The following is a 26,991-nucleotide window of genomic DNA, read 5'->3' as shown; positions in this document are numbered from 1 at the left end:
TATGGAATGAGCTCCCCTCCACGGTGTTTCCCGAGCGCTATGACATGTCCTTCTTCAAACGAGGCTTGTGGAGAGTATTAAGCGGTAGGCAGTGGCTTGGCTCTGCCCCTGGCATTGCTGAAGTCCATGGGCGACGGTAACCACTCACCATCAGGTGAGCCGTATGCTCGTCTGCCTACAAGGGCAGTAAAATAAAATAAAAAAATTAACTTGCCAAAGCCACACAAAGAACGTTACTCCGAGCGCGAACATACCGCAGTGCTTGCTCGCCCGAATAACGCATCAAACAAAACGCTTCCTTAATTATAGAAGCGACGTTGTCAATTTTATCGTTCCGAGTAATAATTGTATTCTGTAGATTCTATAAATAGTCGATACGTACAGTTTATTTAGTGCAATCCTAAATTAGCGCGTGTTTCTGGCGAAACTATTGGGTAAGTTGTTTTCTTATATAATTTCTTCTTGTTCTCTTGTAATGAAAGTTTATTTTTAAATGACATTTTACAAATCTCCTATGTTTCGAATAACTTACTGTTCACGTAAAATTATTAACTTGAAAACACACATATAAAATATACCCTTTTTATGGACAATTGTTCATAAATGCCTTAATTTATATTTTTTTGATGTTGTTTTTGTTTTTAATAATAAACGCGGAATTCAGCCTTCATTGTGGTTATGACAGATAAAGACCACCACGTCGATCGACTGAGGCTAATTTTCATTTGATTTTGTTAATTGATTAATTGCATCATAGATTATATACTAATATCCCACTAGCACTGACCGCCAGTTAAACAGCTTAAGCAAGGCTGTCTTTATAACAATACTGTAATGTTTTTAAACACAATCTTTTGCCAGCCGCGGGCTCTTCTCAAGTAAAATTACGCTACTAACTTACCTTCAGTATTACCCACACGTTCACAAAACAAAATTCGTCCTACCCCAAACCTGCGACCACTCGCATGACAAATGCTACAATCTAGACGAATAGTTTTATCATTATCTATATTAGTGTAGGTTCGGTAAGAACGGAACGTATGAAAACAGTGTGGAACGGAGCGTTAAGATGTGAGTGAGAGAAAACGGTAAGAAAGGGAAAAGAGAATGACAGAACGACAGAGAAAAGAAAGATGGCGAATGAGCAAGGCGTAAAAAAGGTGTCAATTAATTTTTAATTATTATAATACAGAATATTTTGGAAAAGTAAAAGTGCAACAGTGGAATTATTTTATTTTATGGGCCACGATCCTCTAATACTATATTTATTTATCATATTATACATATAAGCTAGTCCCGTATGTGTTGTAGTAGGAAGCCAGTCTTGAATTACTTCTTAACGTTGTCATTGCCCCCCGATCAACAAAAAGTTTTTGCAATACAATGTATGGGAGCTCGAAAAGAGTTTTAAAAAAATATGTTTTTTTTTTATGAATGATGGATTACTGGTGGCTCATAGGCCTTTCCAGTTTCACCAGGGCAAGTGGGCGAGCATGCGCTTAGCCAGGAGGGGTGGGATTTGCTTACAGCCGCCCGAGCGCCTCCAAAGGAGACCTAACAACTCAAGAGCAACTGCTTCGCGAATGAATTCACTACCGGACCGGAATAGCGACCCGCTGAGAAGATCCGGCGAGAAACTCAGCGGGCTGATGCATAGGTTAGGTTGCACGTCGAAATCTTTGCCGAGTTCGACGGGTAGGGCTGCCGGGGTCTGTAAGCCTGCTTTTAGCGTTAGAGCTGAAAACATGAACGTATTTGGAACACGCTGTAAGCGGAGGACAGCTCCTGATGATACATCCGAAGCGCTAAAATCTTCCTTTAAACAAAACTCAGCGAGGGTTATCCACTATAGCAAACTGTTACTGGCTTAGCCCGTGCCTCTAGCACACCGATCTTGATGAAGATTGAAAGGTCTCTGCGCCACCAGCAATCCGTCTATCCCAAAAAAAAAGCTCAAAGAAAGTTTTTAGTAGAAAAAGTTCGAAGCGTTAAGCAGTGGCTCGGCTGCGCTCTAGCATTAGCGGTGTCCTTGGAACGTTTTTTTTCTACTTATGCTGGTAGCCTTCGAGGACTATGGCAGCGTAACCGAGCGAATAGGTGAGCTTACAGGGCTCTAGCCTGACGACGTTGCTAACACTAGCCCTAGCAAGAGCAGTGCTTCGCAGAATCTACCACCGGATCGGAAACGCGACCCACTGAGAAGATCCGGTGATAGAGTGAGAGTGAGAGTTAGGTGAGAAACACAGTGGGCTGTGTCTGTGGGCTAAATCATAAGGTTGGTCGTTGCACCCAAACGCAAAATATCCTTAACAAAGAAACAAATATGTTGTTTGTTAACTTTATTTATATTTGCGCTGTTGGCTTTCTAAACATTTAAACTATTTTAAACTATGTAAATAAATCAGTTTACTCGTGGTAGGGCGTATTCTGAGTCCGTAAGGGTAGATACTACCACCATGCCAATTTCAATCGTGAACCAGTAATGAGTTTCGATTTGTAGGGTTGTACAGAACTCACGTCTTAAGGTGGTGGCGGCATTTACGTCGTAGATGCCTATGGACTCCCGCAAACCTCTAATGCTAGGTGGGCTTTAAGCTGATAAATCCTTCTAAGAAATTAAGCTAATATTGGAGTGTCATATCTTAAGTACCTTATAGTAATAATCCGTTACATACTATACTATCGTGATATACGTAATTAAGCGTCCTATGTAACACAATATACTTAAAAACGGATTAAAATTTATCGAAACGATTACCCGTATATCTTAAAGCGCTGTGATTGCATATCTTCAGAAATAAAACTGAAGTTTCTTTGTAAGTTTAACCTTCATTATTCCTGTGGTCGTGAAATTTTGTTTTTTCCATTATAGACATCTGCCCGTCTGAAGGTATGAACGCTAATAATGCCAGGATCGTAGTCAAGCGTCAGCCAACTCCAGAATTTGCAAACTTCGTTTGAATAAAGACGTATGTATCAGCGCTCAGGGAACACTGTGTAGGGAAATTCATTTTGGAGCCGTAAGTACGGTGTGTCGCAAAAAAGTCCCTGGAAACGCACTGTGGATGAACGCAGGGGGAACCAACTCAAACAATTCCTCAGGGTACTCATCGTGGAACAACTGGCACAGCATACAAAGAGAATATTTTAAATATTGTTTGTATCATGGACAGTTTATTTACCTATCATAAGTAGCGCGTGTTGTCCGAAATAATTAATGACTTCCTACAATTATAATAACTAATTTAAAAAAAATCTAGACTATTTAGTTAACAATAAAATGATTTAGTTTTAAATTCGAAAATTAATCGACCATCGTTTGTTTTCCGCGCTTCAGACTGCATCCAAATTTCAAGATATTTATAACAACGGGGTCATTGGCATGTGTGGGCGGAGTGATTTTTAGAAACACATTCGAAGAAATTGCAACGATTCATATTGAGACGTTCTGTGACTGGAAATGGTAGTGCAAGGTAGATGGGGAAGAGGTCGACCAAAGCAGACATGGATGGCGTGTGTGAGTGACGAATATGAGAGAGAGAGGAGTGAATCTTGAGATGACGACTGATAGAAGAGAATGGGAGTGAAAAATTAGCTGTGCCGACCCCACCTAGTGGGATAAAGTGGAGCAAAAGAAGAAGAAGTTCTAGGTACATATACTTAGTCTGGCCATAAATACTGTTACAATTAAAAATAAAAACAATTCTATTGCAAATAACATTTATTACTTTTACAGTGTGTTAGCTTAATACATAAATATAAAACAATTTAAAGTATAAAAAGCTTATTCGAAGTGGTCTCCATTGGCTGCAATACAGTCCTTTAAACGTTAAGGCCAGTTATCAATAGAAGCACGCTCTCTTTCCATGGGAAAATTTTTCACTGCCAATCGTACGGATTGTTTTAGGGACTCCAAATTATCATGGCGTTTAGAGCAAGTCGTACTCTCTAAAACTAACCATAAATCATAATCCAGCGGATTAAGATCGGGGCTAGACGACGGCCAGTCTTCAGCTCTGATGAAGTCCGAAACGTTCGTTTCCAACCAAGACTGCGTAGACCGAGCTTTATAACCTGGCGCCAAGTCTTGCTGGAAGGACCATTCTTGATTATTGAACATGGTGTTATTAAGGGGCTTCACTACCTTCTCAAGAATGGTATCTTGATACACTTGTGCCGATGTTTTGATACCTTTTTCACAAAAGTATGGCTCAGTCACTCCATCATAGCTAATACCCCACCAAACCATCACTGAAGTCGGATATTGCCCACGTTGCATTCTGTCGACTAATTGGGAAGCTTCCTTAGAGCTTTGAGCATAAATACGGTCATTTTGTTTGTTAAAATGTTGCTCAATTGTAAAAAAATTCTCATCCGTAAACATAATTTTTCTATGACCTCCCTTTGCGTACCGCTTCAGTAGTTGTTTCGATTTTACCACCCTATTCTCTTTTAAATTATCAGTCAAGAAATAACCAGTACGTCTCTTATAGGCTGCAAGTCCTAAGTCATCTTTTAAAATACGCGACATGGTTCTAGGTGCTATCTTCATCTCCCGAGATAAAATCTTTTGCTTTCGGACAGGGTTTCTTCGAATTCTTTTCCTTGCTGCTTTGACCACCTTTTTCGTACGAACACTACGTGGACGGCCAGATATTTTTCTGTCACAAACAGAGGAGGTCTCATTGCACCTATTAATAGCCCGGTACACAAACATTTTACTAATACCAAGCGTATGGAGAGTTTTAAAAATTGCATTTGGCTCCATACCTACTTTGTATAATGCAATCACAGCGATTCGGTTCTCTTTATCACCCCACTCCATTTTAATATCGCAAAATATTGTACAATGTATTGGCGCCAAAATGAGAAAACTCAATGAGCAATCATATAAAAATGACAGATTCCAAATTCAAATGTAATATTTTGTTTATTTTTAATTGTAACAGTATTTATGGCCAGACTAAGTATTGTAGATAGAAAGTCGGATATCCATGATTAATTATATAATAGTAGTAGGTATATCAATTAACATTATTTGTTTATTGTACTGGATGGGACTGAGACATGGTCGCTCACAATGGGCCTTATGAGAAGGCTCAAGGTCACCCAAAGAGCAATGGTTATGCACGGAGTTTCCCTGCAAGATCAAATCTGAAATGAGGAGATTCGCAGGAAAACCATGGTAGCCGACATAGCCCAAAGGATTGCGAGGTTGAAGTGGCAGTGGGCAGGACGCATTGATCGTAGAACGGATGGCCGTTGGGACTGGAAAGTTCTTGAGTGACGTCAAAGAAATTTCTACAGGAGATTACGTAAAACTTTACATCATCCGACGCAGCCGGATCTTTAAAATTTAATCAAGGGTTGATATTTTTGATAAATCACTTCATATTACGATTTTATTCTGAAAGGATAATTAATGAAAGGATAAAAAATGGTAATGAAAAAATAATCGGCCTCGAAATTTACTAATCTTATTTACACAAAGGTTGCTTGATTACGTGATTTATTTTTCAATGTTTTTATTAGTTTCTTCTAGCACTGATTCGGTATTAACAAAAACCGATTAAAACATCTTTACTCGAATTTTTTTTTAAATGAATCACAACGAATAACGGAAGTGACGTATTGGATGAGGAGTACCTTTCTTTTTAGATGCGATTATTATGTATAAACTAGCTGACCCGGCAGACTTCATAATGCCTCAATCGATAAATAAAAGACCTAAACTTTTGTATAAAATAAACTTAAAACAAACAAAAGGAATCCGTCCGACGGGGGACACATCAAAGGGAAAACAAAATTGTTATTTTTATTTAATTTTGAGCATTCTCATATTTATCTACCTTTTAAACCTTCTTTGGACTTCCACAAATAATTCAAGACCAAAATTAGTAAATCGGTCCAGCCGTTCTCGAGTTTTAGCGAGGCTAACGAACAGCAATTCATCTAATATATAAAATTCTCGTGTCACAATGTTCGTTCCCATACTCCTCCGAAACCGCTTGACCGATTCTCATGAAAATTTTTGTGCATATTCAGTAAGCCTGAGAATCGGCTACTATCTATTTTTTATCCCCCTAAGTGATTAGGGTTGTCCACCCCTAACATATCTTTTTTATTTGGACATTTTTTTTGTTATAGTGAGGTATTATGTGGTTGAATGAGGTTTTGTTATTTTTATTATTTATTCCCTCATCGTTCACAGCACTGCATACCTCTTTCACTCATTTACCACATCCTTACACACTTACAATAAGTTAGTTTTTTTTTCTACACTAGTAATTCCCTAGAAATCTTATATATGGCAAAACAATGTTTGCCGGGTCAGCTAGTTTTTATATATAATGATAGTCGTCTTGTTCAGACGAATACTTAAAAAGTATACCTCAGCGTTCGATTTATTCTCAATCCTGCTGAACAAACGGCAAGCAGCCGCCGTCGCCCAAAACACGTCACATACTATATACTTTACGAATAAGACTTTTGCTTTATAAAGAACAAGTCCGGCCTCGCGTGGAGTACTGCTCCCATCTCTGGGCCGGGGCTCCCAAACACCAGCTTCTTCCATTTGACTCCATACAGAAGAGGGCCGTTCGGAGATACAGAGGGACTTCGGTTCCCTCTGTATTTTATACCGTATGTTCCATGGGGAGTGCTCTGTGGAATTGTTCGAGATGATACCGTCATCTCGTTTTTACCATCGCACCGCCCGCCACCGGAGTAGAGTTCATCCATACTACCTGGAGCCACTGCGGTCATCCACAGTGCGTTTCCAGAGGTATTTTTTGCCACGTACCATCCGGCTATGGAATGAGCTCCCCTTCACGGTGTTTCCCGAGCGCTATGTCATGTCCTTCTTCAAACGAGGCTTGTGGAGAGTATTAAGCGGTAGGCAGCGGCTTGGCTCTGCCCCTGGCATTGCTGAAGTCCATGGGCGACGGTAACCACTCACCATGTCTCAAGGTGGGTGGAGCATTTACGTCGTAGATGTCTATGGGCTCCAGTAACCACTTAACACCAGGTGGGCTCGTCCTCCCATCTAAGCAATAAAAAAAAACCTTCGGATCCTCCCGATCCACTATCGGTGCTTTAAGCATGCAAAGCACCGGTCACCGTTCTCGTCGAAACCGTTGAATGCGAAGAAGGGTTCAGCCATTGAATCCAAAGTTCATAACCGTACATCGTTCAAGAAGTAATGATGTCGATTTCTGTTAGTAAAGGCGCCAGAATATCTAGTAGACTATGGGAAAGACGAATCCGGAGATAAATTGAGAGTAAATCGTATTTCTAAGACAACCCTCAGACACAGCCCACTGAGTTTCTCGCCGGATCTTCTCAGTGGGTCGCGTTTCCGATCCGGTGGTAGATTCTGCGAAGCTCTGCTTCTGATAGGGCTAGTGTTAATCAATTCGTCAGGCTTGAACCACGCTCGATGGCAGGTAGACAAAAAAAATTACGATTTTTAGATTCATTATGTATTTAGAAATTGTCGTGGCCTAAAGGATAAAACGTCCGGTGCTTTCGTGTTGAGCGGTGCACCGGTGTTCGAATCCGAGGCGAGTACCAATTTTTCTAATGGAATACGTATTCGACAAGTGTTCACGATCGACTTCCACGGTGAAGGAATAACATCGTGTTATAAAAATCAAACCCGCAAAATTATAATTTACGTAATTACTGGTGGTAGGATCTCTTGTGAGTCCGCGCGGGTAGGTACCACCACCCTGCCTATATCTGCCGTGAAGCAGTAATGCGTTTCGGTTTGAAGGATAGGGCAGCCGTTGTAACTATACTTGAGACCTTAAAACTTATATCTCAAGGTGGATGGCGGTACGTCGTAGATGTCTATGGGCTCCAGTAACCACTTAACACCAGGTGGGCTATGAGCTCCCAATCAAAGCAATAAAAAAAAAATTCGGAAAAGTTTCACATCTGTCTTATTTAATTTTTTTTTGTATAATCTTCCGAACATTCACAGAAATTTGATTAACAAATACTTAATACCCAAAAGTAGTGGCCTATCATTAAAATCTAATGTCGAAAATTACCTAATCGATTTAAAGTGATTAATATGATTTATGTTGATAAAACTATCGTATAATGAATGATAGATTCATCGAAAACTATACAAATTTGAGTGTGATAATATTGGTTTAAAAGCAAAACATTATCAAGTAGAATTTGTGGAGTATTCATGGCCGAATAGTAAAGAAAAGTCAAGGTTTCTAGATAAATACGTACAAGAGGAATACCTAAAGAGGATAAAGAAGGGATTCCAGTCCCGGTCAAAGTCAGATAGTTAATATATTCCCTACATTTAAGTTCAACGCCCCTCTTTTCGGGTCAGAGCCGAACCTTATCTGAGGTTTCCACGCCTAGTGAACTCGCGAGATACGCGGGACTCAGCTTCCCCATGCCCCTCTTACCGCCCTCGACTCTTAGATCAAGGCGACAACCACTTGACTCAATAAAGTTTGAAATAAAAATATACAATAGAATTATCAATAACAACCTTAACGACTAATTGTTATGTTATGCCCCTCACACTAATGTCTAATACCTAAGTGACTTAGTGACTAGGCTAAGTCATACATCAATCTATATATTAATACGTGAAGCAAACCCTTTGTACCCCTTTTTACGTATGTAAATTGCGCGGACGGAGGAGTCTGAAATTTCCCACACTTATCTATACTAATATTATATCCGGTAGACCCATTTTTCTTTTTTTTTCTTTTCCCGCCTGTGCTGTTAGCCTTGAAAGGCTATTTCAGCTTTACCCTAGCGTGTAGGTGAGCTCACGGGGCTCAAACCGGAGTGTTGCTAGCAAGAGCAGTTCTTCGCAGAATCTACCACCTAATCGGAAACGCGACCCACTGAGAAGATCCGGCGAGAAACTCATTGGGCTTTGTCTATGGGTTAATCTACTCGTCGAGCCCTTCGTCGCAAGCGACGGCTTCGACGAGGACGTTGACCGGTGCTTGTGGTACCTAAAAGCACCGTTAATGGATCGGGAGGATCCGTAATGACGCGCTTAGGGCGACGTCGACTCTTTACCATTCGGTCCACAGGATCGGGTATGTCCAGTGGCCACGACAAGTGGGTTTTCGTGTCGTGCCGTTTTCTCAAAGTGGCACAATGATGCCGACTGTAAATACTTACTGACTGAGTCAAGCTGAGTCAAGTTGAAACTCATGGGTTCCCATTTTAGGCGGACCGCGAGAACACAGCAACTTGCACTACAGAGTACGGAAGTTTCCATGTAGCGAAGTTGTTTGGCGCGGAATCCAAACAGCTCGTCGACTAGTATAATATTTGCGGTGACATAGTCCCAGAGGCGTTTACGAAGGGGTCGTTCGTATAGTTGGCCTATCTTTTTTTTTCCTACCTAAGCTGATAGCCTTGAGAGGCTATTTCAGCGTAACCTTAACTAGTAGGTGAGCTCACGGGGCTCAAACCTGACGACGTTGCTAACACGAATCTTTGCCTATCGCTGGAGAAGACTGATGGGGTTCGTTTTGAGTTTTATCCGGCTTATGTATGCTGATGTCCTGTTTACTACATAATTTACTAATTGTGTTGTTTTGAGATCTTAAATATGTTTACCAATAAGGTTCATAGTCTGAATGATTCATTTACTAATTGTTTAGTAAATACTATTCGTGTATACGTTGGCTTTTTCCTTAAAACTCACAAGTTCGATATCAATCTTCAAGCTCATACCATCCAAACTCTGTTCGTATAACATCAGATTTCTTTAAAATAAAATAAATTCAGTGTGTATTAAAGTTTTTTTTTTAACTACAAAGCTGCTCCAAGCTTAACAAATTTGGTGAATTCGGTAGGGTTCCGCATAGAAATAACGCCAAGACGAAGTTTTAACGTGAATCACCGCATCGCGACGGAACTCACATCGCCAAGCAATAGCAGCAGCGGCGACTACGGAGCACACATCGCTTGGCAGCTCCCGGCAACAGCGAGACGACGAGAATCCAGCACGGTAGCTGAAGGCTTTTGAGATAACTTCGCCGAAAAGAATCTAATTTCAATTGTACTGGGGTAAGTGGTTTTCTTTTTTTTTTTGCTTCGTTGCGTGGACGAGCTCATAACCCACCTGGTGTTAAGTGGTTACTGGAGCTTATATACATCTACAACGTAAATTCGCCACCCACTTTGAGATATAAGTTCTCAGTATAGTTACAACGGCTGCCTCATCCTTCAAACCGAAACGCATTACTGCTTCACGGCAGAAATAGGCAGGGTGGTGGTAACTACCCGCGCGGACTCACAAGAGATCCTGCCACCAGTAATTACGTAAATTATAATTTTGCGGGTTTGATTTTTATTACACGATGATATTCCTTCAGCGTGGAAGTCAATCGTGAACATTTGTTAAGTAGGTACGTACGTATTTCATTAGAAAAATTGGTACCCGCCTGCGGGATTCGAACACCGGTGCATCGCTACATACGAATGCACCGGACGTCTTATCCTTTAGGCCACGACGACTTCAATGTATTGCTAACACGTAAGATTCATTGCAACGAAAATACAAGACAATTCTATGAAACATGAATACTTCGTGAATATTACAAAAAGGCACGCTCTTGATTTTTAAACAGCTAGCCATTTTAGTTTTTGTGATGGTTATAGCAACTACGACTTCTTTTATACAAACAAATGGAATTACTACGGAACAATTCATGAAATGTAGCTTAATATTCAGAATAAATATTTTCGTGAAATTTACATGAATCCCAAGTAATTTATTTAATCTATACAAACATTATCATTATCCAATCTGATAATAGATGGCGCCAACAACATGATCTGCCTAAAGAACTACCTACAATATTTATTTAAAGTATTTATATTAATTGTAACAGAATTTATTTTTATTATTTTTAGCCTATTAATATTTGAGTATTTTAACAGTCCTTTGTGTTTTTAAACAGTAAATTAGACAGTAAGCATCTGAAAATTTTCATATCAAAACATTGTCTATTAAATTTTAAATATGGTAGATGATCATGTTGCTAATAACAAGTAAATAATAACATTGAATAAACAAAACTATAAAAACGGCTTGCGCCCATATCTATATATTAATACGTGAAGCAAAAACTTTGTATCCCTTTTTACGAAAATTGCGCGGACGGAGGAGTATGAAAGGACAAACCCGAAATCCATACAAACTTGGGCCTGGCGTTACAGTGCTAGAATTTGGGCATAAGTTACAATACCTAAGAAGGTTTCTTGAGCCCAATTTTCAGGTCTCCCAGCAATGGCCAAATTGGTAAAATCAGACAATGTTTACATTTTGAGGTTATGTTTATTGTTCGAGATATTTTAATAAAAACGATATTTTTGAGGCTGTTTCCTACTAAAGATGAGTAATTTTTTACGAAACCTGTTGCAGCAACAGGTTGCTTTAAAATAAAAATGGATCCTGTTACGAAAAATCGCGTGTTAGGTTGTTTACGAAAACGAACGAAAGCCAAAAATTAAAAACAAAGTAATGCGAAGCGCGCTGCGCACGAAATGATTTTTTAAGGGATTTTATGACCTGGTAACTAAGACCTTTAGGTCAGTCTTATTTTAATTTTAATGAAAACTTTTTTATATGAAAAACTATATATTTTATATGATAATTTTTTTATATAAACTAAAAATCATTACGTGCTCCCTTAATATCTCATCACATTTCATTTCATTTTATTTCATGCCTTTTTTATTTTTATTTTTTATTGCTTAGATACCCATCGACGAGCTCACAGCCCACCTGATGTTAAGTGGTTACTGGAGCCCATAGTCATCTACGACGTAAATGCGCCACCCACCTTGAGATATAAGTTCTAAGGTCTCAGTATAGTTACAACGGCTGCCCCGCCCTTCAAACCGAAACGCATTACTGCTTTACGGCAAAAATAGGCGGGCGGGAGGCGCGGACTCACAAGAGATCCTACCACCAGTAAAATTATTAATGTAACTACACCATAGAAAAACTCAAAGTACCAAATCAACTTTTTCATGTTATATTTAAGATTGCCAGTTGAAAATATTTTGTATTGCTGCAGTTGCCGACATGATTTCGTGTCATAACTAAATGGCACAGTTATTTATTTCTTTTAATGATTTTTGTTAGTAGATTTTGGTGCTTTACGTTACGTTATTCAATGAGATTAAGTTTATAGTCTGGCCGGCCAAACATGGCACAACTAAATAGCGGCAATCCAGAATATCTTCAGTTGGCAACATTAAAGATAACATAACACGATTTGATACATTTGTATTTTTCTAGGGCATAGTCACATTAATATAAAAATGCAAAACTATCCTTTCATGCTATATTTAATGTTGTCAGTTGTAGATATTTTGAATTGCCGCCATTGGAAGTAGTTGTGTCACGATTCGATGGCCATACTCTATTTACATTGATTAAAATACCTATAAAAACAGTCATTTATCCTAAAGCAAAAGAGTATTAATTATTTTTTACACTCGATTTCCACTTAATCGATCCTATTTTATAGATGCTTTAATTCTAATCCGCACGTTTGTGGAGCTAGCTACGTATGTATATTGAAATAAGTATTGCAGATGTTTACAAAGATTGTTTAAAACAAAAAATTGAATTCAACTTATTTTCTACACTTGGCCATTGTCAATGAAGCTAAGATTTCAATAGGTTAATCAAGCAAAATAGACGAATTTTTTGGTACATATCCCATTCGTGTAACGCTTAGGCCCAAAATGGGGTTTCTCCTTTTCCACACTTATAGACAACATAGAGAAGAAGTGCACAAAGCTAATATTTTTTTTAAATAATGCATAAAATATACATTAAATCAATAAAGAAAACATTACACACACTACCATGTATTTGACACACACACACATGCATACTATTTATTTATTGTCAAACTTTTGTTCTTGACGTCTGTGGTCAAATTGAGTATAGATTAAACATTGTTTGTCTTTATTAATATTTTTCTATAGTGTCGTAGTCTTGGCGTTGAAAATACAATCATAATAGTGTACAAACTTACAGTTCCAATTAATTATAGTCGAATTTCGACTACCGCGGGACCTCTAGTATACCTAAATTGGCATCTGAACAATTAATATCGGATCGGCAAATAAAACAATTGAAACATTGACATTTCCGCCAAAAAACTCGAAAATATCCAACGATATCACTACAGATAAGACAAATACCTAATCTAATCTAATGTTACTCGCGATTCATCTAATCACTCCTTCAGGGGTAGTTGATTATAGACACGTAAATTACGCTCATAACATAATTAAGATTATGTTTAGATTATATTATTCATGTTTAGATTTAATGATTACAATGATAATACTGCCGATAGGTATTCGAACGTGTTCCTACATATCTTTTAATCATTACATTAATTGAACAGTAGGATTTGTGTAATGATTATGTTCTGCCACTGGAATCCTCGTTGATAACTCGTTTGTTATCTATCAATTATTTGTTTCTTTTTGAAGTGAAACTTCCTTATCGGCGTTGGAAAAAAATTTACCGTCACATTTTTCGGTTACGCGTCACTTTTTTCCGTTACGCGCCATCTGTTTTGTATTCATGTCTATGATAATAAAATCCTTTTGTTTAAACTTTATCTAATTTAACTTTTTTGTATTCATGTCTATGATAATAAAATCCTTTTGTTTAAACTTTATCTAATTTAACTTTATTTAACCAATTTCTAGAAAGTTGCATGTAGATCATTTTTCGAAAAATAAGGCCATAAACAAGTTTCACTTCTTACGTGTGTACACTAGTACACGCACACATTTTTATTTTTTGATTAACATAATTAAAAACATGTTTGTGGTGTAAGTTTTTTTGGAATGTTTGTGAGATGTTATTTTTGGAAAACTTTGGCTAGACGTGCCACGCTGCTTTACCCGTGCGGCCGCATAGTTTTAGTTCAGTGTGCTTAGTGTGAGATTTCACGTCATCTCGGATCCTCCCGATCCAGTAACGGTGCTTCTAGGTACTTCAAGCACCGGTCACCGTTCTCGTCGAACCCGTCGCTTGCGACGAAGGGCTCGACGAGTAAATTAACTCTCAGACACAGCCCACTGAGCTTCTCGCCGGATCTTCTCAGTGGGTCGCGTTTCCGATCCGGTGGTAGATTCTGCGAAGCACGACTCTTGCTAGGGTTCGTGTTAGCAACGTCATCAGGTTTGAGCCCCGTGAGCTCACCTACAAACGTTAGGGTTACGCTGAAATAGCCTCTCAAGGCTCTCAGCTCAGGTAGGAAAAAAAAAAAAGTTAGATTTTTAACGTTCTCGATAGCGTAAAAGTTAACTCAAATTTGTATGGAGTTAGAACGGTTGGCTACGTTTGCCGCTATGAGCACAGTACAAATTTGAGTTAACTTTTACTTCATCGAGAACGTTAAAAAACTCGCACTAAGCACACTGAAAGAAACAAATATGATGTCTTTTGGTCAGCAAGAAGAGTCATTGTGACATTCTTTCGTTTATTAACTAATCCAAACGATTTGTGGGTCGGTCCGTACGTAAAACCACGGAGCAGCGCATATATTGATTGGGTGGTGCAGTAATTAGCACTCCTGACTGCTGCGCCGAGGGTCGTGGGTTCGATTCTCAAATCCTTACTGGTGGTAGGACCTCTTGTGAGTTCACACGGGTAGGTACCACCGCCCTGCCTATTTCTGCCGTGAAGCAGTAATGCGTTTCGGTTTGAAGGGTGGGGCAGCCGTTGTAACTATACTGAGAACTTAGAACTGATATCTCAAGGTGGGTGGCGCATTTACGTTGCAGATGTCTATGGGCTCCAGTAACCACTTCGCACCAAGTGGGCTGTGAGCTCGTCCACCCATATAAGCAATAAAAAAAATAAAAAACAAATATTTTTATTATTACAGCAAATATAACATGCCCTAGTAGTGTCATAACGTTCATTAAAGTGTCATATTATTATATACTGGAGGTCCCGCAGTAGTCGAAATTCAACTATAATTAATTGGAATCGTAAGTTTGTACACTATTATGATTGTATTTTATACTTCTATAATCACAAATTTCGCCAAGACTACACTATAAAAAAAATTAACAAAGACAAACAATATTTAATCTATTCTCAATTTGACCACAGACGTCAAGAACAAAAGTTTGACAATAAATAGTATGCATGCGTGTGTGCGTCAAATACATGGTATGTAGTGTGTGTAATGTTTTCTTTATTGATTTAATGTATCTTAGATGCATTATTTAAAAAAAATATTAGCATTGTGCACTTCTTCTCTATATTCTCTATAAGTGTGGAAAATTTCATACTCCTCCGTCCGCGCAATTTTCGTAAGAAGGGATACAAAGTTTTTGCTTCACGTATTAATATATAGATTATAAACTATATCGGAAACTTTATTGAAATACGTTCAGCCTATTTTTGCGTGATTATGTAACAAACATTCAAACATGCAAAATTTACATTTAAACTATCCATTATGTCAGTATAAAACGTTCCTGACAAAAACAATTGTAATTTAGATTCGCGGTTTCCATTTCTTGCACACGTTAAAGGTAATATTGTTCATTTGTTATTAGTAATGTTGATACTCAAACAATAATAATACAATGAGGATGGTTTTTTTTTCCTACCTAAGCTAATAGCCTTGAGAGACTATTTCAGCTTAAGCTTAACTAGTAGGTGAGCTCACGGGGCTCAAAGCCCACCTGATGAAATAGGCAGGGTGGTGGTACCTACCCGTGCGGACTCAAAAGAGGTCCTACCACCACTTAGGTACCAAAAAAAAAAGTCTTATGCGAAATTCAGGCATCTGTCAAATATTTTGTGTTTTGTTTTGGCTACCGCCAGAACACGTTCAGCCTATTCTATAAACGACTCGTATTAACTTTAGTTAACTTTAATGTAATAACGAGATTATCAAGCGACTACCCCCAACAGACTTTAGTGTAATAACGAGATTATCAAGCGACTCCCCAACAAACAGCTTAGAAAAAGTATGTATCAGTTCCGACTACCAACTGGAGCTTACTCTACAATTTCGATTGTCGTTGGATATATAACAGTTTAAAGGGCTAAATATATAAAGGGTTCTTGTACATAATACTGAAAGCATGTTTATTTATATCTATTCAATTTATTACAAACAAATTTAAGTTTAAATATATTAATAGTCCAAGTGCTGCCATCTATTGTTGACAATATAAGACTAGGTTGTTATTTATTGACGTTGATAAAGTAACGGAATAGTTATTTAATTTAAAAACGTTTTACTTAGGTAGCGTTAACAAGATTAAAATTGGCATAGTTAAAATAAATTTATTTAGACTAAACGTTTTTGGTACTTTTACTAGTATCATTAAAAGGCTTTTATGTGTACATAGATTAACGCGCGAAAACTCACGGAACACCTTTGGAAAGAAATGTAGCAAATTTTTCGATTTCGCCGCCACGTTACCGCATGAAACTAAAATAAATTGCACGGTAACTCTTAATGAACCAGAAAGATACATTAAAATGCCAAAAATAAATGTTTATTGAGAAAATAATTAAAAAAGAAAAAACATAATGTCTTCAAGTTACAGCGGGAAAACGAATAAAGAGTTTTATTTTTTGTTATTTTAAGAAACATAGACTATATAATCAAAAGTTGAAATTTTTTAATTACAAAAGACGAAAAATTTCCGACACGAAATAGATTAAAGACCCCTTAGAGTTCTCTTTTGAAAATGAGTTCAGATGAATGTTTATAAAAAAGTTATATAAAGTAATTTTGAATTAAAAAAAAAACTTGGATCAAAATTATTTTAATAAAATTTATTCTAACGTTACCTAATGGCTGCGCGATAAATAGGGCTTAGGGTGGCATCAAGTCTAAATCCATCACTGGTAATGATAGTGTAGGAATTCTTCATAACACAATTCAGATGCAAGGTTGTATTGAAATTAATAGCAGACGCAACATTAGCTTAAGGACTCGGGAAACAGGATGAACTGGTATTAAATTAACTCGAAACATACATGATTGGAATAATAAATTGATAATTATCTTTGGCTTAGATTGATTGCTGTTTTATTTATTATATAACTAGCTTTTTCCCGCGACTTCGTGCGCGTGGAATAGTTCACAAATAATGCTTTATTTTAGAACAAATTTGTTTAACATAAAAAACGTTATAGTGAGCCAACCTTAATATTTACCAAATGCTGTCGCGGATTTTTTGTTTTAGATCTTTTAAAGGGGAATAATTCTCTCCTACATTAATTTAGCGAAACTTTAACTGTCTCTGCAGCGCACGCAGTGGATGCTCTCAAAAGGGAAAAGCTCCGACTTTGAAGCATTCTTTATTGGTGCTCCACCTGCATTAGTCTTAGCGTGATGTTATATAGCCTATAGCCTTCCTCGATAAATGGCCTATCTAAAATTAAAATAATTTTTCAAATCGGACCAGTACTTCCTGAGATTAGCGCGTTCAAACAAACAAACTATTCAGCTTTATAATATTAGTATAGATACCAGTATGGGCTACTGTCCACTATTAGCGAGATAACACTGAATAGTCCTCGTGGCTTAAAGGATAAGTCGTCATATGTACTCGAATCGTACGATATCCTGACAGTACCAATTTATTTAAACTTATCACCGGAGTCCTTGGTAATCAGCCTGTTACCCACTTTAAGGTCGACGTTGTGTCTAAGGATATCCTCCGGAAATAGGAAAGCGGCATCATGGGCAGTACGGTGATACCTACCCTTAACTTCCAATACATACTAACACCAATAAATATGGAGGATCGCACATTCTCCATTATTTTGAAACACGAACGTGAAAAAATGCTGTGGCGTTATTCTAGACGAAAACTGAATACTTAACAAAAATATCATCAGTTTCATTCTCCTGCTCTTCTCCCAGTCACCTGGGGTCGGCGCAACATGTTTTCTCCTTCCATACTCCTCAAATACCATCTATCCGTTCATTTCCCTCTTACACATTTATTTTATTTTTTTATTGCTTAGATGGCTGAACGAGCTCATGGTGTTAACTGGAGCCCATAGAAATTTACAACGTAAATGCGCCACCCACCTTGATATATAAGTTATATAGTGATATAGTTACAACGGCTGCCCCGCCCTTCAAACCGAAACGCATTACTGCTTCACGGCAGAAATAGGCAGGGCGGTGGTACCTACTCGTGCGGACTCAAGAGGTCCTACCACCAGTATTCTACCACCACATCGTCTTTCACGCAATCCATCCATTTTTTTCTTAGAGCCCCTAGGTCTTCTAGGTTAGGTATTTATAGAAGATTGTTTTATTTATTAAAATGTAATAAAACAATAAACAAAAAAATCTTCTCTATAAATACTTTGAATTATCCACATTATTATTCGTAATCCGTTTAATTTTATAAATCGTCCTGCAAACACATAATAAGGACGTCTTGTTTTTAGTTAAAAGGAAAATTCATATGACAACAACACACACACATAAGTCAATTCGAATTTACATTTCATTAAGTATCACACAAGAGACGTAAGGTAAATACGATCTCCGGTCACCGTCCTCGCCGAACCCGTCGCTTGTGACGAAGGGCTCGGTGAGTGAATTAACTCATAGACACAGCCCAGTGAGTTTCTCGCCGGATCTTCTCAGTGGGACGCGTTTCCGATCCGGTGGTAGATTCTGCGAAACACGGCTCTTACTAGGGCCAGTGTTAGCAACGTCGTCAGGTTAGAGCCCCGTGAGCTGACACGCTAGGGTAAAGCTGAAATAGCCTCTAGAGGCATAGGTTGAAAAAAAAACAAGGTAAATGAGATTTTTTAAACGAACTAGTGTATTCCGTCTCAATGAACCAAAAAAACTGTTGTTTTTCTTTATTGCCCTTGTAGGGAGACAGCCATACGATCCGCCTGATGGCGAATGATTACCGTTGCTCATGAATGTTTTAATTGCCACGCACCATCCGGCTATGGAATGAGCTCCCCTCCACAGTGTTTCCCGAGCGCTATGACATGTCCTTCTTCAAACGAGACTTGTGGAGAGTATTAAGCGGTAGGCAGCGGCTTGACTCTGCCCCTGGCATTGCTGACGTTCATGGGCGACGGTAACCATTTACTATCAGGCGGGCCGTGTGCTCGTCTGCATACAAGGGTAATAAAAAAATAAAAAATGTCTACGCCTCAAGAAAATCTAAAAAAATACTCATAATAAGAAGCTTGTGGAGAGTACTTAAGGGTAAGCAGCGGCTTGGCTCTGCTGCTGACATTGCTGAAGTACATGGGTAGTAGCTAGTAACTTTAAAGAAAGCCGCCACTCATCTTCAGATAATGAGGTCTAAATCTCAATTGTACCATATAACGGCAGTCCCGCCCTTCAAAACTTATAACAGAAATAGACACGCCAATGACTTTAACCCTTTGACTGCCGCGTAGGTCACCGGTGGCCTACGCGGCGCCCTGAAGTAATCATGCCGATTTCCGTTGACCCAACCGAAGACGCAACTTCTGAATTGACACTAAATATGTATTTCATAAGCATTCATATGCGGAATTTTCTATTAAAAGCACCTGGCACTAGCGACCTTAACCCTTTTCCTTAATCAGCACAACAAAAGTTAATTTCGTCCACAGATCTACGCTTCCGCTACAATCTCGCGTAGTTGCTACGATCGACTGGTGACGTAGCCTGACGTATGGCTGACAGAAGCTACGTGTACGAGCCGGTCTCCACCGAAGCGCCAGTCAAGACGCAAGCGCACAACATGGAGCAGGGCCAATTGTGGAGACAGTACATCATAGCCGGCGTGGGTGAGTAAAACGTAATATTATCTGTGGTTCGCGGAGGGCAGAGACTTAGGATGCAGTGATTGTTTTTTATATCCTTGTGCTATGTTTTTTTTTTTTTAAATATGATAAATGTAAACTGAAATTAATTACAATGTGACTATTAATTAAAAAAAAAAGTAATACCGAGGAATTTCATTGCACTGCCTTGTAAATAATAATTTTGAAAATAATAAAAGAAATAAATTTAAATATTTTATTATTCAATTACACACAGCTGCTATGTTCCAATAAAATAATATGTGAAGTGAGTGTATCAATAATTATTTATTTATGAAAAAAAAAACACAATACTTGAACATACGTGCATTAGAAATATAAAAATCGATAAATGTTCTTTTTTAAATGAAGTCTAGTGCTGCATAAATATTGTGTAGTTAGTATCCAATTAACTGAATTTATTATCTATGCATTTACTGTAGAGCCATTAAAAAAGGCACAGATAACAACTTTCAATAATTACATATGAAGACTTAAAGGAACCTTCTTTGATAAAATGTCCAAAGAAAAAAAAGTCATTAAAAAAAATCAAATATGTAGGTAGGTACGCGATTTTTATCAAACCATTTGGCGATGTTTCGAAAAACAAATTATGTTAATCGATTTATCATTGATTGGTAGAAGAATTACAAATTTAGATGACATAGGTTGATATAACCTGATAATCAGTATTGGTCAAATATATCACTATATTTACTTATCGTAAATGTACATCGATTTGTAAATGCTTAATTTATAATGTCATAAATAAAATTAATATAAAATAATACCAACATGATAATATTTTATTGAAACGCAATTCGCAAAACAACACGCTACAATAACAAAGTATGTCTGAAGCGAATTGAAAACAACGCACGTGTGTTTTGATGGCGTCAAAATGTTTATTTCAATCTATTTTGTGATATCGACTTTAGTACGAAACTCTTTAATTTGCGAATTTCGCGGACGAATTACATGAATTTCGTCAACAACCTAGTTATCCGAATGTTTTGGCAACGAAATGTATTTTCGTTTTTGATACTACTGACTGAATGAAAACAAAGCGACGATAGTATTAGTTGTAGTGGCGGGAACGAGACGCGGAAAATACGCGGGAATGCCGTGACTAAGCGGAACGGGGAAATGTTGCGCGGGAAATGAAAACAACGAATGTTAAAATAATATGATGCTTAATATTCGTGAAGCGATTCCAACGTGTGATACGGAATATACAAGTATAGATAGATATAATAATAATAATAACTAGTGGTCCCTCTGTAGTCGAAATTCGACTATAATTAATTAAAATTATAAGTTTGGACATTAATAGGCTATATTCAATATTACAAACAGACGCTCTAATTTTATTTAATAGTAGCTGACCCGGCAGACTTCGTAGTGCCTCAATCGATAAATAAAAGACACATCAAGGGGCCACATCAAAGGAAAAACTTAACAAAAAAAAATTGTTTGTTTTTATATAATTCCGAGCTTTTTTATATTTTCTTTTAAGCCTTCCCTGGACTTCCACGAATAATTCAAGATCAAAATTAGCCAAATCGGTCCAGCGGTTCTCGAGTTTTAGCGAGACTAACGAACAGTAATTCATTTTTATATATAGAGATTCCTAACCTAAAAGTACATGTTATTATCCGCAACACGCTTCGTCAGATTACAGAAATAGAGTTATCAGCAACATGCTTCGTCAAAAAGTACAATACTTTCTTACAGCTACAAGCGTCGTCGTACCATATAGGTCCACGCTAACAGCAATGCGCGCGTAGGCATCGGCTAGTGAAACAGTAGGTTATATTGTCAAAGACTTATTAAACTTCTATATTCACAGAAACTTCTATATTCACAGATTTCGCCAAGACTACACCATAAACAAATAATATTATAGAGAAACAATATTAATCTATTCTCAATTTGATCTCTTTCAACAATAACAAAAGTCTGACAATAAACACAGATTATATGTGTGTATATGTGTTGTGTCAAATACATGGTAGTGTGTACTTTCTTTATTGATTTAATAAATGTTATATCATTATTGAAAAAAAAAATAACATTCTGCACTCCTTCTCTATATTCTCTATAAGAGTGAGAAATTTCATACTACTACGTCTGCGCAATTTTCGTAAAAAGGGGTACAAAGTTTCAGCTTCACATATCAATATTTAGTTAATAATAATAATAAATTTTCCATATTCCCGCAAGTAGAACAAACCTCCTTAAATATTCCCCTTTATCAAAGATTTGTAGTAAATATAACCAAATATGTGCATTAACTGACGGCATCGACATTATTAACGACACGTGTCCTGGTCTCAAAAACAAAATAGTATCCAAGTTCCTTTGTTTATAATTGATGAGAGAACGTTAAGTAGCTAACTCTTGTTTTCATGTTCTTTTCAAAAAAATTTTTTGTCATACTTTTAACATTTCAATTTAACTTATATTTCCGTTGTTTGTAGAATTGCTGTAACATGTCATAGGTAGTTTTCCAATTACAGCACAAAAGCGCATTATATGCGGCATAATGCTCAACGTTGAATGTTCCAACTACAGCAACGCTTCGCACAATCGAGCACTCTCAGAAGTACTGCCCTCGCGTGATACTCGCAATCGACACCGACTCAGTGACAGAAAATTGACAAGTGTTTTTTCTTTAAGTTGTCATTGATCGAAATTTTGTTTATATTATCGTTAGTAATATTATTTAATGTTAAAAAAAAATTGTAAGGCTTTCGTTTCGTCGTAGTTTCTTAGAAATAATCAATGTTAATCAAAACTGTGCTAACTTAGCGCACTCTGCTGATGCATTTGAAAACTAATTCACGTTCCAATTAAGCTTCAGCATAATTCGGCATTGTGCGTCACTGAGTCGCATTATGCTCTGTAATTGGAAAACTACCATGGTGTGTTTGTTCATGCATGTAGCTGGCTTACATACAAGTACTTAATTGCATTCTTGTTAATTTTAACGGAAGTATGGCTTTAAATAAAAACTAACGGTCTTATTTATATCGGGTTGACAAAATTTTATAAGTCCATTGTAAGATAAATTTCAACGCAATCTTATCAATTTTATTCGCCAATCTTCGGTTACAGAGCTATACAATACCTAACCAGACTTATAGCTGACTATATGAATAATGTTTTTTTGCAGTCTTCTTAAATCTTCGAAATAATGAACTTTTGTCTGATCTACTATTTACTACATTAGCGGCCTTGAATCATACACATCCGGGTTTTTTTTTTTAAATTCAATTCAAAGTGATCAGACGTCCCTCCTTAAAAGTATAAGTAAAAGTATAAATCACTGGTGGTAGGACCTCTTGGGAGTCCGCACGGGTAGGTACCACCACCCCGCCTATTTCCGCCGTGAAGCAGTAATGCGTTTCGGTTCGAAGGGTGGGGTAGCCGTTGTTACTATACTGAGACCTTAGAACTTATATCTCAAGGTGGGTGGCGCATTTACGTCGTAGATGTCCATGGCCTCCAGTAACCACTTAACATCAGGTGGGCTGTGAGCTCGTCCATCCATCTAAGCAATAAAAAAAATATAAAAAACATTTTTGACATAAAAACTTACTATTTCTCAGGCAAGCATGGTAGGAATACACGGGTCCTACTAAATACTCATTTCGGAAACTAACTAAAAAGTATTAATTCTGTTATTACGTATTTACGATAGTTAGTTACAAATACAACTTTATAAAATGTAGCAAAAATATGTAACATGAGTATTAACCGATAGTTGAATTTATTTAAAAGAAACATATCTGCTGGATTCGTCTAAAGCACCTGAATAAACAACACGTATGTAAATTGTACGTTTTATATTTTAATTATAAATAAAATAAACTGCTTAATTGTACATGTTTTTACTTTATCAGTTGCAGTGTGAATACGGTCACAAATAATTTAGAGATACTGAGAAATTCGTAATTTTTAAGCTGCCTTGTGCGAGAGACTGTTTATTCAAACAGAGCCACGGGACTGTTTGTTGTCGATAGCTAAACATATAAAACCATAAAAATCATTTACCATAATTTTTTTATTGCTTAGATGGGTGGACGAGCTCACAGCCCACCTGGTCTTAAGTGGTTACTGGAGCCCATAGCCATCTACGGCGTAAATGCGCCATCCGCCTTGAGACATCAGTTGTAAGGTCTCAAGTACAACGGCTGCCCCACCCTTCAAACTGAAACGCATTACTGCTTCACGGCTGAAATGGGCAGGGTGGTGTACCTACCCGCGCGGACTCACAAGAGGTCCTACCACCGGTAGATATATAAACACCTCTGTAATTTCTTCTTAATCGCACACTTCGTACTACGTGTCCTTGATAAGCCTTCGTGGCTCTTGATATAATCATCTTCCATTTCTTTCGGTTTTCTGTTTCCCTCAGGGCGGTTTTAACAAAGAGTCGCGGTTATCTGTACTAACCAACGGTTTGATGACCGGCGTTATGGTCTTTTCCCTTCTACCTTTCCTAGCATAACCAAATTTTCTAGTTTGTAAGTATCAAACAACATTCGTAGCTAAAGAGAAAATCTTCTAGATCCAATACACTGGATAATTAATCCGTTTGTAGTATTCGTGTTCTCATACGATACACACATCAAACACGATTGAAAAATTATACTCAGTACCATTTTTGCTCTGCACGTAATTTACAATAAAAAGAGTAATGTATAGCGCGATGTCCATTGCTTCGTGCAAGGCAGCGTAGTGTTCGCCAGCTGTCTTTGCTTACATCGGGCTCACCAAATATGAATCGAAAAGTATCAATTATACTTAATTTAGCAAATTAATATTTTTTCGCTCATAAACATTACAGTAAATCATAGAATTTCAGATTACATAATATTAGTGTATGTACATACGTAAAAATGTTGTATCGTGATAAAATAAATAAATAAAATATTATTTATTTTTCATTTTTTAGTTGAATTACAATTTTTTCAGTTTTTTTTTTATTTTTCAAAATTTCCCTCTGAACCAGTCGGTAACTTATCCGAGAAATAGGTGATCGGCGCGCCTGGTAGTTTTCCTTCTTAGTCTTGACGCCGACACTCCGGGTCTTAGGAAAACAAAAAATCGCGCACCTTATTATCCCAGTAAGGATAACGTATCAAACTGTTTAAAATATTGAATTGTCATCGGTCCTTAATAAGTATGCCAAACTTCGAATTAATCCGACGTTTTGAAGGGGGTCAAAATCATGTTCAAAGATTCCGTTACATACTAACATACATACGTCTGAAGCTAATAAAAGCGTATTAAAAAAGTGAATTGATTGAATCTTCAAGCTGTGCAATGTAAGTTATGTAGAATTTAAAAGAAGACTCATAAATTCGTAATCAATAAAACCCGTATAAACATTTTATGGCCGCGATAACTATTGCTATCGTTGTAGCTACGGACTTTGGACGCTCTAGTATTTTGATTTCTGTGAACATTCCATTACTGGTGGTAGGACCTCTTGTATATTACTGGTGGTAGGACCTCTTGTGAGTCCGCACGGGTGGGTACCACCGCCCCGCCTATTTCTGTGATGCAGTAATGCGTTTCGGTTTGAAGGGTGGGGTAGCCGTTGTAACTACACTGAGACCTTAGAACTTATATCTCAAGGTGTGTGGCACATTTACGTTGTAGATGTCTATGGGTTCCAGTAATCACTTAACACCAGGTGAGCTACGAGCTAGTCCACACATCTAGGCAATAAAAAAATAAAAAAAAACATTATAATTAGAAAGGTTTTCTAAGTAGCGTTCGGAATCTTGAAGTTTCAATTCTCCGTCTTAATTTCCAAGCGATTATTAAGGTAATAATGAGATGAAATATCAAATAGTGTGCTGTCTAATTTTTGGTTAAACGTAATAGTCAGAAGTTATAAACTGGCCATACTTTTTCTGTAAGCAACTTATAAGATGCACCTGTGTTCGAATCGAAAGAGTCAAGAATGCCTCAAGTCATGTTATAATACAGAAAATGTCTATTTGGCTCTCAGCACAGATGACGAACTTTGAACGAGTAAGGTCAGTCTCGGGAAGAGATTCATCACAATTACTTCATTAAGAGTATTAAAGGATGTGCTATGTGTGTGTATAAAAATGTCCGCTATACTTGGTAAAGGAATTTTTTATTGCTCGCGACAGATGGATGTGCTCAGTGTGCTTATTGCCAATTAATGGTAAATTGATTGCTATTGGTGGCAAGGCGTCAGGTGAGCCGGATAGATGTCCCGTAAGGGCCGCGTCGAGAGGGCGCGCTCTTTATCTAAGAGATAGTCGAGACAATCCAGCAAATGACTCCTCTGAACTATCGCTCGAACGTCCAACTCCCGCCCGAGACGGAACCAGAAACATATGCTGTGCATATATGAGTCGTCTATTATCAAAGGTGGCAATATGTGCATTTGGACAAAAAAAATTTATTGATATGACAATACAGATTGATTTGAATATAATCGTCTCCTTCAAAGAATACGGTTCAAAACCTGCATTAAATAAAGGTTAATAGTTAACCTGTTATTTATCTAAGATGTCGTTCCGAAGAGTTTTGTGACTGCCAATGGAATACAAAGTCAATAATTCGTTTTTCTGATTTACCAATCATTGTCCAAAAGTCAGATTGCCGGCTTTGATAATAGTCGACTCATATATGGTATCACAGGCACTTTTAAATCCCCACAACTCTACCGCCCACTCGAAAGCTTGCAAATTTAATAAAGTTTACGTTGCAAGCACGTTATTGCTGCCTCTAAAGAAACGACAAAGTAAAGATGTTTCATCGAGCTGGTGAAATTTCTCTGTAAACTGACGGTCGAGATATGGTCGTAACTTGTATATTAGAAGTCGTCGTGGCCTAAAGGATAAGACGTTCGGTGCATTCGTATGAAGCGATGTACCGGTGTTCGAATCCCGCAGGCGGGTACCAATTTTTCTAATGAAATACGTACTCAACAAATGTTCACGATTGACTTCCACGGTGAAGGAATAACATTGTGTAATAAAAATCAAACCCGCAAAATTATAATTTGCGTAATCACTGGTGGTAGGACCTCTTGGGAGTCCGCACGGGTAGGTACCACCACCCCGCCTATTTCCGCCGTGAAGCAG

The 26,991-nt window shown here is 37.6% G+C and overlaps 1 protein-coding gene across 1 annotated transcript in view; it reads left to right on the top strand.

Annotated features, from left to right (window-relative positions):
• The first annotated feature begins 359 nt into the window (after positions 1–359).
• Positions 360–26,991, top strand: part of LOC101736735 (facilitated trehalose transporter Tret1-like) — a 42,064-nt gene continuing 15,432 nt past the window's right edge. Inside the window, exons 1-3 of the mRNA XM_004932970.5 lie at positions 360–434; positions 9,852–10,065; positions 19,664–19,840. Of these exons, the coding sequence (XP_004933027.3) occupies positions 19,726–19,840 (115 nt within the window). The 5' untranslated portion in view covers positions 360–434; positions 9,852–10,065; positions 19,664–19,725. The remainder of the gene's footprint in view (positions 435–9,851; positions 10,066–19,663; positions 19,841–26,991) is intronic.

The sequence above is a fragment of the Bombyx mori genome, chromosome 26 (assembly GCF_030269925.1).
Source record: "Bombyx mori chromosome 26, ASM3026992v2".
In the NCBI taxonomy this organism is placed as follows: domain Eukaryota; kingdom Metazoa; phylum Arthropoda; class Insecta; order Lepidoptera; family Bombycidae; genus Bombyx; species Bombyx mori.
This window is presented reverse-complemented; position numbering and strand designations above follow the sequence as displayed.